This window comes from Salvia hispanica, chromosome 3, assembly GCF_023119035.1.
Source record: "Salvia hispanica cultivar TCC Black 2014 chromosome 3, UniMelb_Shisp_WGS_1.0, whole genome shotgun sequence".
Lineage (NCBI taxonomy): Eukaryota > Viridiplantae > Streptophyta > Magnoliopsida > Lamiales > Lamiaceae > Salvia > Salvia hispanica.
In genome coordinates, this window is record NC_062967.1 from 5400463 (window position 1) to 5412960 (window position 12498).

Here is a 12498-nt window from a genome sequence, read left to right on the forward strand (position 1 = left end):
TAGGTTATAAATGAAACATCAAAACAACCACAAAATTATACTCCTAGTTACCGGTACATGAAAAATGAGAATATGCAAAAAAAATTATGTTTATACCCCTATCATATGGATTTTTATATACTCATAATATATTTATTTGTATATTTAGAATAGTGGAGTACTATATACTCAAAATATCTCGAATGTCTATTTATTGGTTAAAGGATAAGAGTCTTGCAGATTATGTATATTTGATAATTTATTTTTACATAGTTTTTAATTATGGCTTTTCATTGAAGTGAAATTTCTCGTCACATATGCATGTGTTTGAAGATAATAAATTATTACTTACTAATTTGATATAAGTCAATTTGCTAAAAGTAATTGCCGTTTACGCAACACATTATCCAAGTAACAAACCTTCTAATTCGATTTAATCTCTAAGTAGAAAAATAAGTATCATATCTAAAACGAGGAATAATATTTTTTCATGAACACTTCATTTTATTTGAATTTTAATGCCTTAAACATAATCAATAATTGTACATAAATTTTTAAAAGTTAAAACTTCGATTTATATTTTATATTTATCTCTTTGAACATAAAAGAAGCCAATGAATAAAACAACATTTGCCTCTATTTATACATTTGAAATTGATATAAAAAATATTGCACCATATTGACAAAGCGGCAATGTGAAGTAAATGCCATATACACTTCTAAAAATTGTGGACTAAAGAGGGTATTCGATTTTAAATAATGGAAAGGATAATTAATCTTGATTTATAAATCTTGTCAAATATTTTATGACTGAATTAATTTGAGACAATTTCATACTATCATTTTTAACGAATTTAATTTCCAACAAATGAATACCAAAAATATATTTAAATTAGTAGTATAAAAAATGAAGATGATGATGTATGTGAGAGAGGCCATGTGTACAGAAAGGACGTGTGTTTGTTTTATATAATACGGACGTGTTGGGATGCAATTGTCATTGTGTCAATGGACAACGACAGCTGGCCTTTCTATATTGTCACATTTTATTAGGTTTTATTTATATTATACGTTCTAAAATTAATACGCAATGTAGGTGAATCTATAATGTACAGTATGTAAAAATATCCTATTTGGTTTTGACGTGACTTTTAAAAAATTGTTAGAAATGTAGAGTGTGCATTGAAATATAAGTAGCTATGTTTAATTACTTTTATTAGTTGAGTGAAACGATTTATCGATAATATGACCAAATATTTAATGGTTGAAACCTTTTTATCATCAAAATATGATATTTAATGATGGACCGCCTAGAATAATACTACTAGTAGTTAGTAAAACAATTTGATCATTTTTTCCCGTTTACTTTTAGTAATTAAAGTGAATTGTGATATCAATTTGGCGTAATACTTGTTTTATTTCATAAAGAATGAAGAACATTTTGGTCTAATAAGGGTTAATAGATTTTGTTACATAATTTTTATTGAACTGACAAGAATATGTATTTTTGGTTGATATGAGTTTTAATGCATAACAATTGATAAAATAAAAAGAGAGAGAAAAAAAATAATTAAAGTATTGCTAACAGAGATTAAGTCTCACCTTAATAAAGAGAAAGTTTTCAAAATTAAAATGTGCATATTCTTGTGGGACGGACTAAAACAAAAATAGTGTATATTCTTATGGAACGGATGGAATAGTATTTATATATATGAGTTTATCGAACCTCAACCTTCAATTTTTTGTAATGTATAATCAAACTATTAAAATATGTTCAAATTTATAAGTTAGCAAGTCAGTGTGATGCAGGAGACACTTCCAAAAGTGGAATCACATTACCGAGATCGATAAATGATTTTGTAATAACGGCTTAGCTAGAGTTTGGATGTTTAAAAATGCATTTCTCTCTGAACCAATATCACAATTCACTATGGTGGAAAAAGGTTAGCAAACCCGTGTCATTCGAGAAACATTTCAAAAAGTGGATTCACATTATCGAGATCTATTAATGATTTTGTAATAACGTCTTAGATAGGGTTTGTGACTACAAAATCTTTAACCAATCTCGATAATTCGATTCCACTTTAGACACATCTAATATGTTAGTAGTAATAAGAATTCTTTTTTGAGTGACTTGCCAAATTTCCAATTAAAATAGAGTATAACAGTTTGGTTATTCATTTATTTTATAAAAGTTAAAGATGGAGCTTTGACAAATTAAAAAATATGAAATATATTAATTAATGAGAAAATCACCATATCACAACATCAATTAATACTTGAGTTTAATGCAAATGATTGAAGATGCTTTAAGGACACGTGTCATGCCAAAAAAAATAATTATAATCCAATTATTTACACTAAGGTCAAAATTTATACAATTTTTAATATATCTCACGAAAGTTTTGCAACATGTGTACATTCATATTTGTTTTTTTTCCATAGAAAAACACTAAAATTGGTTTGGATTTACAATATTATTGGAGAAATTTTCTTAAGAAAAAGAGATTTAGTGTATGATTGGAGGTAATCTTAGCCAGTAGAATCTCATTTCTTTATAAAATTCTGATTTCACTTTTATTATAATTAATGGAAGATCCTATATTTTTAATATACTGTAATTCTACTCGTACTATATTTTCACTGAAAATTATACTATATGCAATTGTGAATTATCCCAAATTTTATATTTTGATTCAAAATTACACTATATGCAATTGTGGTATCCCAAATTTTATATTTTCATTCAAAATTACACTATTATGCAATTGTGAATTATCCCGAACAATGTATTTTCATTCAAAATTACACTAAATGCAATCGTGTATTATCCCGATTTGATATGCATTACGGGAGTGAGTGAATTCGATTTAATTGGATAGATTATAATTAGTCCTGAAATAAATTTCACATATTTTAGGGTAAAATAAATTCACATATTTTAGGGTGGAGAATGCGAAAACGAATGGAGGCAGCCGAAAATAAAAAAAACCCTCCCAAAAACTCTGTCTCAATCTCAATCCACCCTCTCTCTCTCCCGTTGTAAAAAATTGTGCTTTGTAGTCCTTCCTTTTATCATCTTCCCCATCCAGAGGAGAGAGAGAGAGGGGGAAAAGGAGAGAGAGAGAGAGCAGCGCCTGTGTTGTTGTGCGTGACTCGGTGACTGCAACGCACGTCGGTGCTACATCGAGAGAGACCTTTTCATCGCCTCCTATCAACTTCCATTTTTCGTTAAATTGATTTTGATTGGTTTCTCTCTCTCTCTCTGAGGAAATTCGCTTTATTCTCACGGCATACCAAAAAAGCAAAGCACAAATTTGATTTCCCCTTGGGATTTGGAATGCTATCCGATTTTCCCCCAAATTAAGTGTCTCTCCAACTCTGGCGGACCTCAGAGGAACCCTAGCGTTCCTCGTCTCCTCGCTCGCCTCCGAATCGGACGCCTTCGGATTCAAATCGCGGCGGAAGAGCCACGGGTACCTCCGCCGGGAATCGAAAATGCTGTGGATAATGCGATTCTCGGGGTTCTTCTCCGCCGCGATGGTCATGATCGTCCTCTCCCCGTCTCTGCAGTCCTTCCACCCGGCGGAGGCGATTCGCTCCTCTCACGGCGGCGATTCCGATTCCAAATCCTACCTCCGCCTGCCGACGTCTGCCGCCGAGAAATTCACATTCCGCAGAGCGCCGGTTTTCCGCAATGCCGGCGATTGCCGCGCCTCGAGACTCGGGGAATCAAGCGTCTGCGATCCATCGCTGGTCCACGTGGCGATCACGCTCGATTTGGAGTACCTCCGAGGCTCAATCGCCGCCGTCCATTCGGTCCTCCAGCATTCCAAGTGCCCTGAGAGCGTCTTCTTCCATTTCCTGGTCTCGGAAACGTCTCTCGAATCGGTAGTCCGATCTACTTTCCCGGAATTGAAGTTCAAAGTGTACTATTTTGATCCAGAGAGAGTGCGGAATCTCATCTCTAGCTCCGTGAGGCAAGCGCTCGAGCAACCGCTCAACTACGCGCGAAACTACCTCGCCGATCTTCTAGAAGCCTGCGTCAATCGCGTCATCTACCTCGATTCCGATCTCGTCGTCGTCGACGACATCTCCAAGCTCTGGAGCACGGAGCTGGGGAAGAAAACGATCGGCGCGCCGGAGTACTGCCACGCGAACTTCACCAAATACTTCACGGAGCATTTCTGGTCGCGACCAGCCTTCTCCGGCGTATTCTCCGGCAGAAATCCGTGCTACTTCAACACCGGCGTGATGGTGATAGATCTGGCCAGATGGCGGCGGCTCGGCTACACGCGCCGAATCGAGCGGTGGATGGAGATCCAGAAGACCAGCGCGAGCCGGATCTACGAGCTCGGCTCGCTGCCGCCGTTCCTGCTCGTCTTCGCCGGGCAGGTGGCGCCGATCGAGCACCGGTGGAATCAGCACGGCCTCGGCGGCGATAATGTGCGCGGCAGCTGCCGTGACCTCCACGCCGGTCCGGTGAGCCTCCTCCACTGGAGCGGCAGCGGCAAGCCGTGGCTCCGGCTCGACTCGAAGCAGCCGTGCCCGCTCGACTCGCTCTGGGCGCCATTCGATTTGTACGGACATTGACAGTGAGAAGAGGAAGAAGAGGAAGAAGGAGAAAAGATTTCACAAAATTGTTTTTTGGCCGCCGGTAATTCCTTCAGTGACTGCTCCTCCACTTTTTTACAATTACTTCATGATTTTTTTTCTCTACAGTTTCACATTTTTTATTATGTTTGATCATAGCCCCTTTTTTCTTTCTTTAATTACTTGTTTATTTTGATGATTGACTCGTTACATTACTTGTCATGATCGATTTGTACCATATCCTGTTTATTACTCTCCTGTTTCTTGAAAAATAAAGTGAATGAGGAAGATATATACACTATACACATTTCTGATTTCATCTTCTTGAATTTATTTGTGTTGATTTTGTTAATTACCAAACTACCCCTGTATACAGAGGATTCGATGTTGTCGGTCTGCATATGTCTAGTTTAGTAATTTCAATCAATGGTGTGTGTTTCTTGAACTTTCAAGTTGATGTCGTTTCATGAATTGGTGTTTGTCGTTTTCGTTTGCTATGTGTATGATGTTACTAGCGCAGAAATGGTGACAGGTTGGGCACATAGTGGGTGGGTCTATGTAGACAATGATCATACAATTTGTCTACTAGTATTAGTTTGTGAAAAAAATCAATGGTTAATGTTTTGTTTTTGTGGTTGGTGTCTAGTGATTCATATTCTATTGGGTTGATTGGAGCTCATTTGTTGGTGTGGAATCATTCTTTGCTCTCTCCCACTTTCTTAGATATCTCAAACTGATTTTACATGTTCTGTAAATAATTGCCTCATATTCTATATTTATCATCTTTTCGTGATTGTGTGTAGTGTGTTTTTTGCACTCCATGGCCTTTAGTAGTTGTGAATATGTGATGAAATTTATGGAGGAAAAAAAAGGTAGCACGAGATTCATTTGTAATGAAAGTTGTGTTTTTTTGGTTGATATATCATGATCTAAGCTAACCCCCCCTTCTTCTAAATTTGTTGGTTTGTTTGTGTCGATTGTGGTTTTTATCATTTTGAGATTTTTGAAGAACAATAATGCTTTCAACTGTTGTCTGTTTTTTGCCATATTTTAGAGGATACATGCTTTATTTTTGTTATGAGTAATCTGTGAAGAGTGTTTGATTGTTTTTGTTGAAGATTTGATTGATTTTGATGTCGGCAAAGGTAGTGTTTTGATTGAATGATTGTTGTATGCACGTAACAATAATTTGTGAATATTAATTTGCTGATGATGATGCTCTTAAATATAGAATTAGTGAATAGTAGTCTATTATTTATTTTGATGCCGACCGATCGTCGAACAACGCACTACCACATGGTTCTTTCAATTTTTTGGGAATTGCTATTTCATATTTTAATATAGTACAGATATAGGATTATAATCGTACGCGATCAAAGTTTAAAATGATGGCACAGATCGAATACAGGCTATAGGATTTTGAAATTTAATCATTTAAATTTATAATATATCAAATGAAAAATAATGATTTTTTTAATTAATTATGCCATATTAACATGATTTCATATTGTTCCTTTTATATTTTAGCATATGATCATTCGTGAATGTGCTAATATTAAAATGTTGGCTCAAATATAAATCCTAGTTTTATATAGAATTAATAAAAATAAATATGGGAGTAATAATTTTGGCCTAATGGAGGGTTTGACAATTGACCTGAGATTTAATAAAAATAATTGAAGTATTATAAATGAATAAAGTCTCACCACCTTAACTCTTTTAAGGTTAGTAATGATTGATACATGTATTTTGAGTGGATAGAAATGATAAGTACAGTAAATTGGTATAGATAGAATAATGTGGGTAACGTCAATAAATATGAATCTATTTACAGAATAACAAAATAGATTACTTTTTGAATTAGGAAGGACTGGAATAGTACATGTCGAAATATATATTTTGTCTCAACACTTTTGACCCAATCATTCTCTCTATTAAAGACGTGTGTAAGTGTCCTACTCCCTATTTCATCACTTATTTACACATTGGGCTTTATTTTAGCCCAAAGCAGAATTTTTTTATAACTCCATTGCTTGCATTTATTTCTCCTTACATGAAATACCTAACCATACAAAATGAAATTCCACATTAATTTCTCTTCAAAGTGGAGCATAAAAAAACGTTAATGATACAAGTCCACAATACTATTTCCATTCTCCATTCTACAAAAGCAGTTTTTTCACACAACACAACTATAGTACTACTAGAATACCAAATACTAAAGGGCTCGTTCGGTTATCACTAATAGACCAGAATTGGGGTCAAATCAGTGCATTATAGACGGTTCGGTTTCAATAACTGAACAAGCATGGCCCTTGAAAAAACCCTCGGCCCGCACCATGCTCTTTAACTTTTGTCTGAAATAATTCACGCTTCCAACTTGATATTGTAAATCTCGTCCGCGACAGTGATGAAGAAATGGTGGTGAGATTACCAATGTAACCCTCATAATTTTTGTTTCCCCCCAAGTCCGCATTTCCACCTTCTTCGGATGTGTATTTTGGTTTCGGATTATCCTTTTTTATGGTTTCCCCCAAGTCCTTCGTTTCTTCCACCTTACATCTCCTGTTCCTTACATAATTAGTACTCCACGATTGTATTTGAGTCAATGTTATATTTTTCAGTGTACAAAAAAATGCAAGATTTTAAAGATGTTAATTTCTGGAATTTTCTCCATTCTCATTTTCACCCTTGTTAATTTCTGTAATCTTTCTCCCATTCTAAGAACCAAATATAACACATTAACACTATATCTTTAAAATGAAAACAAAGAGCTTTAAAAAGTTGGACTAAATCTTCCATAATTTTCACTTTCATTTCTTCACAAATCTTTCAAACTGATACACCAATCTCCACAAAAACTACAAACAATAGTTTTTTTTAATAAAAGAAACAAACTAAAACGAAGTTAAAGCATAACTTCATTTCCACAAACACACAACAGAAACCAACTAACAACTATCTTCATCCATCCATCCATCCATCACCGCATCTGAAAACTCCCCGCAGGCGGATACACATAAACCGTGAGCAACGAAATCACAATGCATACCAACCCCGACCACAGATACACAATCGTCGGTATCTTCCCCTTCTTCCCCATCATCCCCTTGGCAAACGGATACAAATGCGACAGCACCCAAAAGCTGAAAAACACTCCCCCCACCAGCCTGCTCCACTGCGGGAACGGGCTATACACCGTCCTCGACACCGCCACCGCCACCGCTATCGCATTGAACATAATAATCGTCATCGGCGGCACCATCAGCGTCGTCCACCGGAACTCATACAGCTCCGCAAACTCCTCCTCCCCGTCCTCCGCCACCCCCGACTTCGACGTCAGCGTGAACGAGATCTCGATCCCCGCGATCACCTTCAGCAGACCCTGCACCACCGCCGCCGGATGCGCGCTCGTCCCTCCGATCAGCCAGAACTGCTCGTTCCGCCACCAGTCGTGCAGCGTTATCCCCGACCATCGGATTTCTAACAAGGCAAGTAGACACAGTGTCACCGTGATCGTCAATAGCATCGCTAGAAACGTGACATCGAGCGTCGCAACGATGAATTCGCCGGAGAAGAGCGAGAGCGCCGGAAGGAGGCAGTAGACTAGGAGGAAAATTGAGGTGAAAGGATATATTCCGACGTTGAAGTAGGCGATCCGCTGGAGGAATTTCATCCGAGGAGACGCGAAAATCGCGTTGTTTCGTGAGAAGAAGATCTCGACCGAGCCGGTTGCCCACCGGAGGACTTGGATTAGCCTGTCGGTGAGGTTGATCGGAGCGGTTCCGCGGAAGGCGTCGCGCTTGGTGACACAGTAGACTGAGCGCCATCCTCGGTTGTGCATTCTGTATCCTGTCACGACGTCTTCTGTCACCGAACCGTAGATCCAGCCTACTCTCTTCCCCCACTCTGTTTTATCCTCGTAGAAGCACGTGATCACGCTGACGGCCTCCGCCAGCGCTGACGCGTCTAACGGCTCTCGCTGCACTGCGAGAGAGCCAGACGGGCGTCCAAGGCAGCCTTTGCCTCGGAGCTCGTGGATGAGCCTCCCGCCGAACTCGGCCACTCCGATCGAGTCGATTAGAGTGGTTGAGTTTCCGAATTGTTTTGAAAGGGAGCTTCTTGTGGCTTCGTCGTTGTCGTTTTCGCCGTTGCTGTTTATGGGGATGAGTATTTCATTTTCCTCATTGTCTGGCTGGTCTTTGTTTTTGTTGCGGAGGAGTTGCTTGCGATGCTTGCGGCGGCCGAACCAGCCGAGGTGCTCGGTGGCGCGGGGTGGGCTGAAGCCGTATAAGGCGATGCGGCGGAAGATGCAGCCAGTGCCGACGTACATGGGGCCCTGGAGGCCGTCGAGGGCGCGCATGCTGACGTCGAAGAAGACCGTGTTGTGGTTGGCGTAGCGGTCGTTGGGGTCGATGCCTTCGAATCGCTGGGGGAACTGGACGTAGCATATCTTGTCGCCGCCCCGGTCGAGCATGAAGCACATGCCTTCGCGGATGGCGGTCGAGTTGTAGACGTAGTGGTCGCAGTCGAGGTTGAGGATGAAGGCCCCGTTCGACATGATGGCGCTAGCGCGGACTAATGCATTCATGGCACCAGCTTTCTTGTTGTGGTCGAACCCTGGCCGCTTCTCGCGGGAGACGTAGACTAGCATTGGCGTCCGGATGTCCACGTCCGTCGTGTCGATGAGGTTCTCGTCGTCGGCCTCTTGCCCGAATTGCTGCTCTGGACTAGCCGGAACAAGCATAATCTATAACAACAACAACAAAATCAAAACATCAGATTCAAAGCACATGTTGAACTCGGACTAACAATTAGTACTACTGTAGAAAAACAACTAGTTCTACAAGAGTATTAGTATTTGATACAACAACATAATTGCATCAAAAAACAATTTGAACTTGAACTAGCAATTAGTATAAGAGTAGTAGTTACCTGTATGATGCCCTCATGATCGCCTCTGGAATGGCCGTCCTCGGCCGAAGGCCATGCCCCGTGCCAATGGCTCCCGTCGGCCATCCAAGTCGCCTTCGGGACCTTGACAGCCTCAGGAAGACCGCCCTCCCCGAGCTCAACCTCCTTCTTCTTCGCCCTCAACTCCGCCTGCGCGTTGTAGGCGTCCGACCTCCGCCTTATCGTCTCCGGCAACGCATTGATCCTCACTTTAAACTCATCATACTCCCTCTTCACCCTCCTCCTATCCCTCACAAAATCCAGCCTCACCTTATTCTTCAACGGATCCCTCTTCTGCCCAAAATACGCCTCCGGATTCCTCGGCTCAATCTTATGCTTCCGGCAGAACGGAACCCAAATCCTCGCAAAGCTCGCCGCCTCCGCCACAGCCTCAAACGTGACCAGCGACCCGCCGTCGTCGGACAAGTAGCAAGCAACTTTCTCAACAGGGTAATCAACCGCGAGGATGGATAGGATCGTGTTGGCAGTCACGAGAGGCGGCTCTTTATCAGCGTCGGCCGTGGAGACGAACACGTCGATCCCCGGTAGATCGGAGAACTTCTTCGGGTTTCGGAGATTAGGCTCCGACGACTCGAACCGGTCTTTTAGCACGGCGAGATCGGTGACTCTTTTCACCGGGCAGAGCTTCGGGAGCTGGTCGAGCAGCCATGAGAAGGCGAACCAGATTTCGCAGATAACCGACATTAGCCATAGCCAGATTGCTTGGCGGTTGGGATGCATAATCCGCCATGTGAGGAAGCAAGCAAGGACGATTAAACGAATAGCAATCAACAATCTGCATTTTTCAAATTTCAAATCAGGATTAACAAACAATTAGCATCTTTTTTCAACATCATCAAATCAATGTGTAAAATACCTGTAAGGACTGAGAATTGCTGCAGAAATTGCAACTTTTCTAGTTAAAGGTCTGTTTCTTTTATCTGTGAAATCAGGAGGGGTTTCATATCTGTTACCATTTCCTCTTCCAAATTCGTAGCCATTTGAAGGCCACAGAGCATTTCCATAGCCATAAGTCCCCTTCGTTTCGAAGAGCCAACGCGTGTGATCGAAATCGTGGTTAGTGTTTTTGAAAGACTGCACAACAGAGAGGTTTTTGTCTAATCTAGCTCCTTTCCCCCACTCCGGCAGCGGATTCGCCTGATCCTCCTCTTCCTCGTCTTCGGCCTCGGCCTCCTCCTCGGATTCGCCTTTATAGAGCTCCTTGCAGCCGGGGCAATGGCCGCCGCAATCCAAGTAGCAATCGCGGCAGATGGTGAATCCACAGTCGCAGTAGCTCTTGAAGCTCCCTCCCGCTGCTTTCTCGTCGCAGCCGTCCATTCCGCACACCGATTTCGACTTCGTCGCCGAAGGAATTCCGTCGGAGCTTTTCCTCATGTGCGCCTTCGTGACGGAATTGAATCCGCCGGTGAAGATCGCGTCCTTGATGAAAGAATTTTTGCCGGAGCAGAGAGGGGGGGAGTCGGTGAGGGGGCGATGCTCCGGCGTCGACGGGATTTGGACCGTGTAGGCGACGAATTCGTCGGCTGATTCCTTCGAGAAGGCCAGGCGGCGGCCTCCGGAGCTGTAGCGGCGGTTATCGGAGAGCGGGGAGGCGTTGTTGTTGTTGTTCGAGATCGATTGGCGGCGGAGCTTGGGGCTTGTCAGTCCGGCGCTGCGAGATCCGTCGGTGGAAGTAACCGTGATCGTCACCGGGGACGACGTCGGAGAATTTGGTTTCATCATTTTCGAGATAATTCAACGGATTGATGAATCGATTGAAGAAGAGAGGAATGTGGATTTGATCGCAGCTAGCTAGGGTTCAAAAATTTGAAGCATTTTCTTTTTGGTTTTTGAATTTTTGGATGTGGAAATTTGTAGTTGTTTTTTTGAACATGAATTGTTATCTTCTTTATTAATGAGAGAATTTGAATGTAACGGTCGAGTGTTTGATGAGAGTGAATCTACGGCTGTTGTTTGAGCTGAAACGGTCAGATTGGGTGAGTGGGACCGTCCGACGTGGCAGAGCTTCTTTTTCTTTTATTTTATTGATTTTTGGACATTGAAGTCAACAAAGAAGAGGTAGAAAAGTTGGGGGGATGCAGCTTTAAATTTTCAACGGTCGAATAAATAAAAAGATGAGATCTGATTTTTGTAACGCTGATTTATTTAATTTTAAACTATACATGTGACACGAAGTATATTTTATACGAAGTTTATGTATTCAAATAATTGGGTGTCATAAACTAAGCTCTGTACATTATTGTGAACTAGCTAGATTGCTGTAATAATTAATTTTCAGGTTGTGTTTGTAATGATGTATATGTATGTAGTAATATTAAGGATGCAATGATGGTACGTACTATTGTATAGACTATAAAATAGTCACACGTAATAGTATTATTTTTAATACTCAGAGTAATAATAAATAAATAATTAGTTTATCAAGAATGCCGCCTAAAATAACATCTACGGCATCCACAATGGTGGCCCTCTTGGGCATGCCCAAGCCACCATTTCTTGGGCATGCCCAACAAACTTGGCCCTTGCCCTCAAAACTTGGCCACCACAATGGTGGCCCTCCGAGCCACCAATTAAAATTATTTTCTTCACAATGGTGGCCCTCTTGGGCATGCCCAAGCCACCATTTCTTGGGCATGCCCAACAAACTTGGCCCTCGCCCTCAAAACTTGGCCACCACAATGGTGGCCCTCCGGGCCACCAATTAAAATTATTTTCTTAACTTTTTTGATATATTTTAATTTAGCTAAAATAAAAATTATTTGCATATAATTATTAAATTACATAGAAATAATTAAACTAAACTAAATTATAACAAAATTTTCGTTGTATTATAATAAAAGGAAAAATTACACAACGAAAATTTTCGATACAACGCGAACAATAAAGAGAACCTCTATCACGCTGCGCCCCCTCCTCTACGGTTCCAGACCTCTTCAACCAAATCAGCCTGCA

General features: G+C 40.9%; 2 protein-coding genes across 2 annotated transcripts; one reads left to right on the top strand and one right to left on the bottom strand.

Annotated features, from left to right (window-relative positions):
* The first annotated feature begins 2939 nt into the window (after positions 1-2939).
* Positions 2940-4891, top strand: LOC125213866 (probable galacturonosyltransferase-like 7). The gene has a single exon (XM_048114633.1). It carries the CDS (start codon positions 3478-3480, stop codon positions 4570-4572), a length of 1095 nt encoding a protein of 364 aa, XP_047970590.1. The 5' UTR covers positions 2940-3477; the 3' UTR covers positions 4573-4891.
* Positions 4892-7368: 2477 nt separating this feature from the next.
* On the bottom strand, positions 7369-11394 carry LOC125214024 (cellulose synthase-like protein D5). The gene is made up of 3 exons (XM_048114859.1): positions 10403-11394; positions 9508-10321; positions 7369-9322 (listed from the first exon to the last, which is right to left on the bottom strand). Exons 1-3 carry the CDS (start codon positions 11266-11268, stop codon positions 7556-7558), a joined length of 3447 nt encoding a protein of 1148 aa, XP_047970816.1. The 5' UTR covers positions 11269-11394; the 3' UTR covers positions 7369-7555.
* Positions 11395-12498: the final 1104 nt, after the last annotated feature.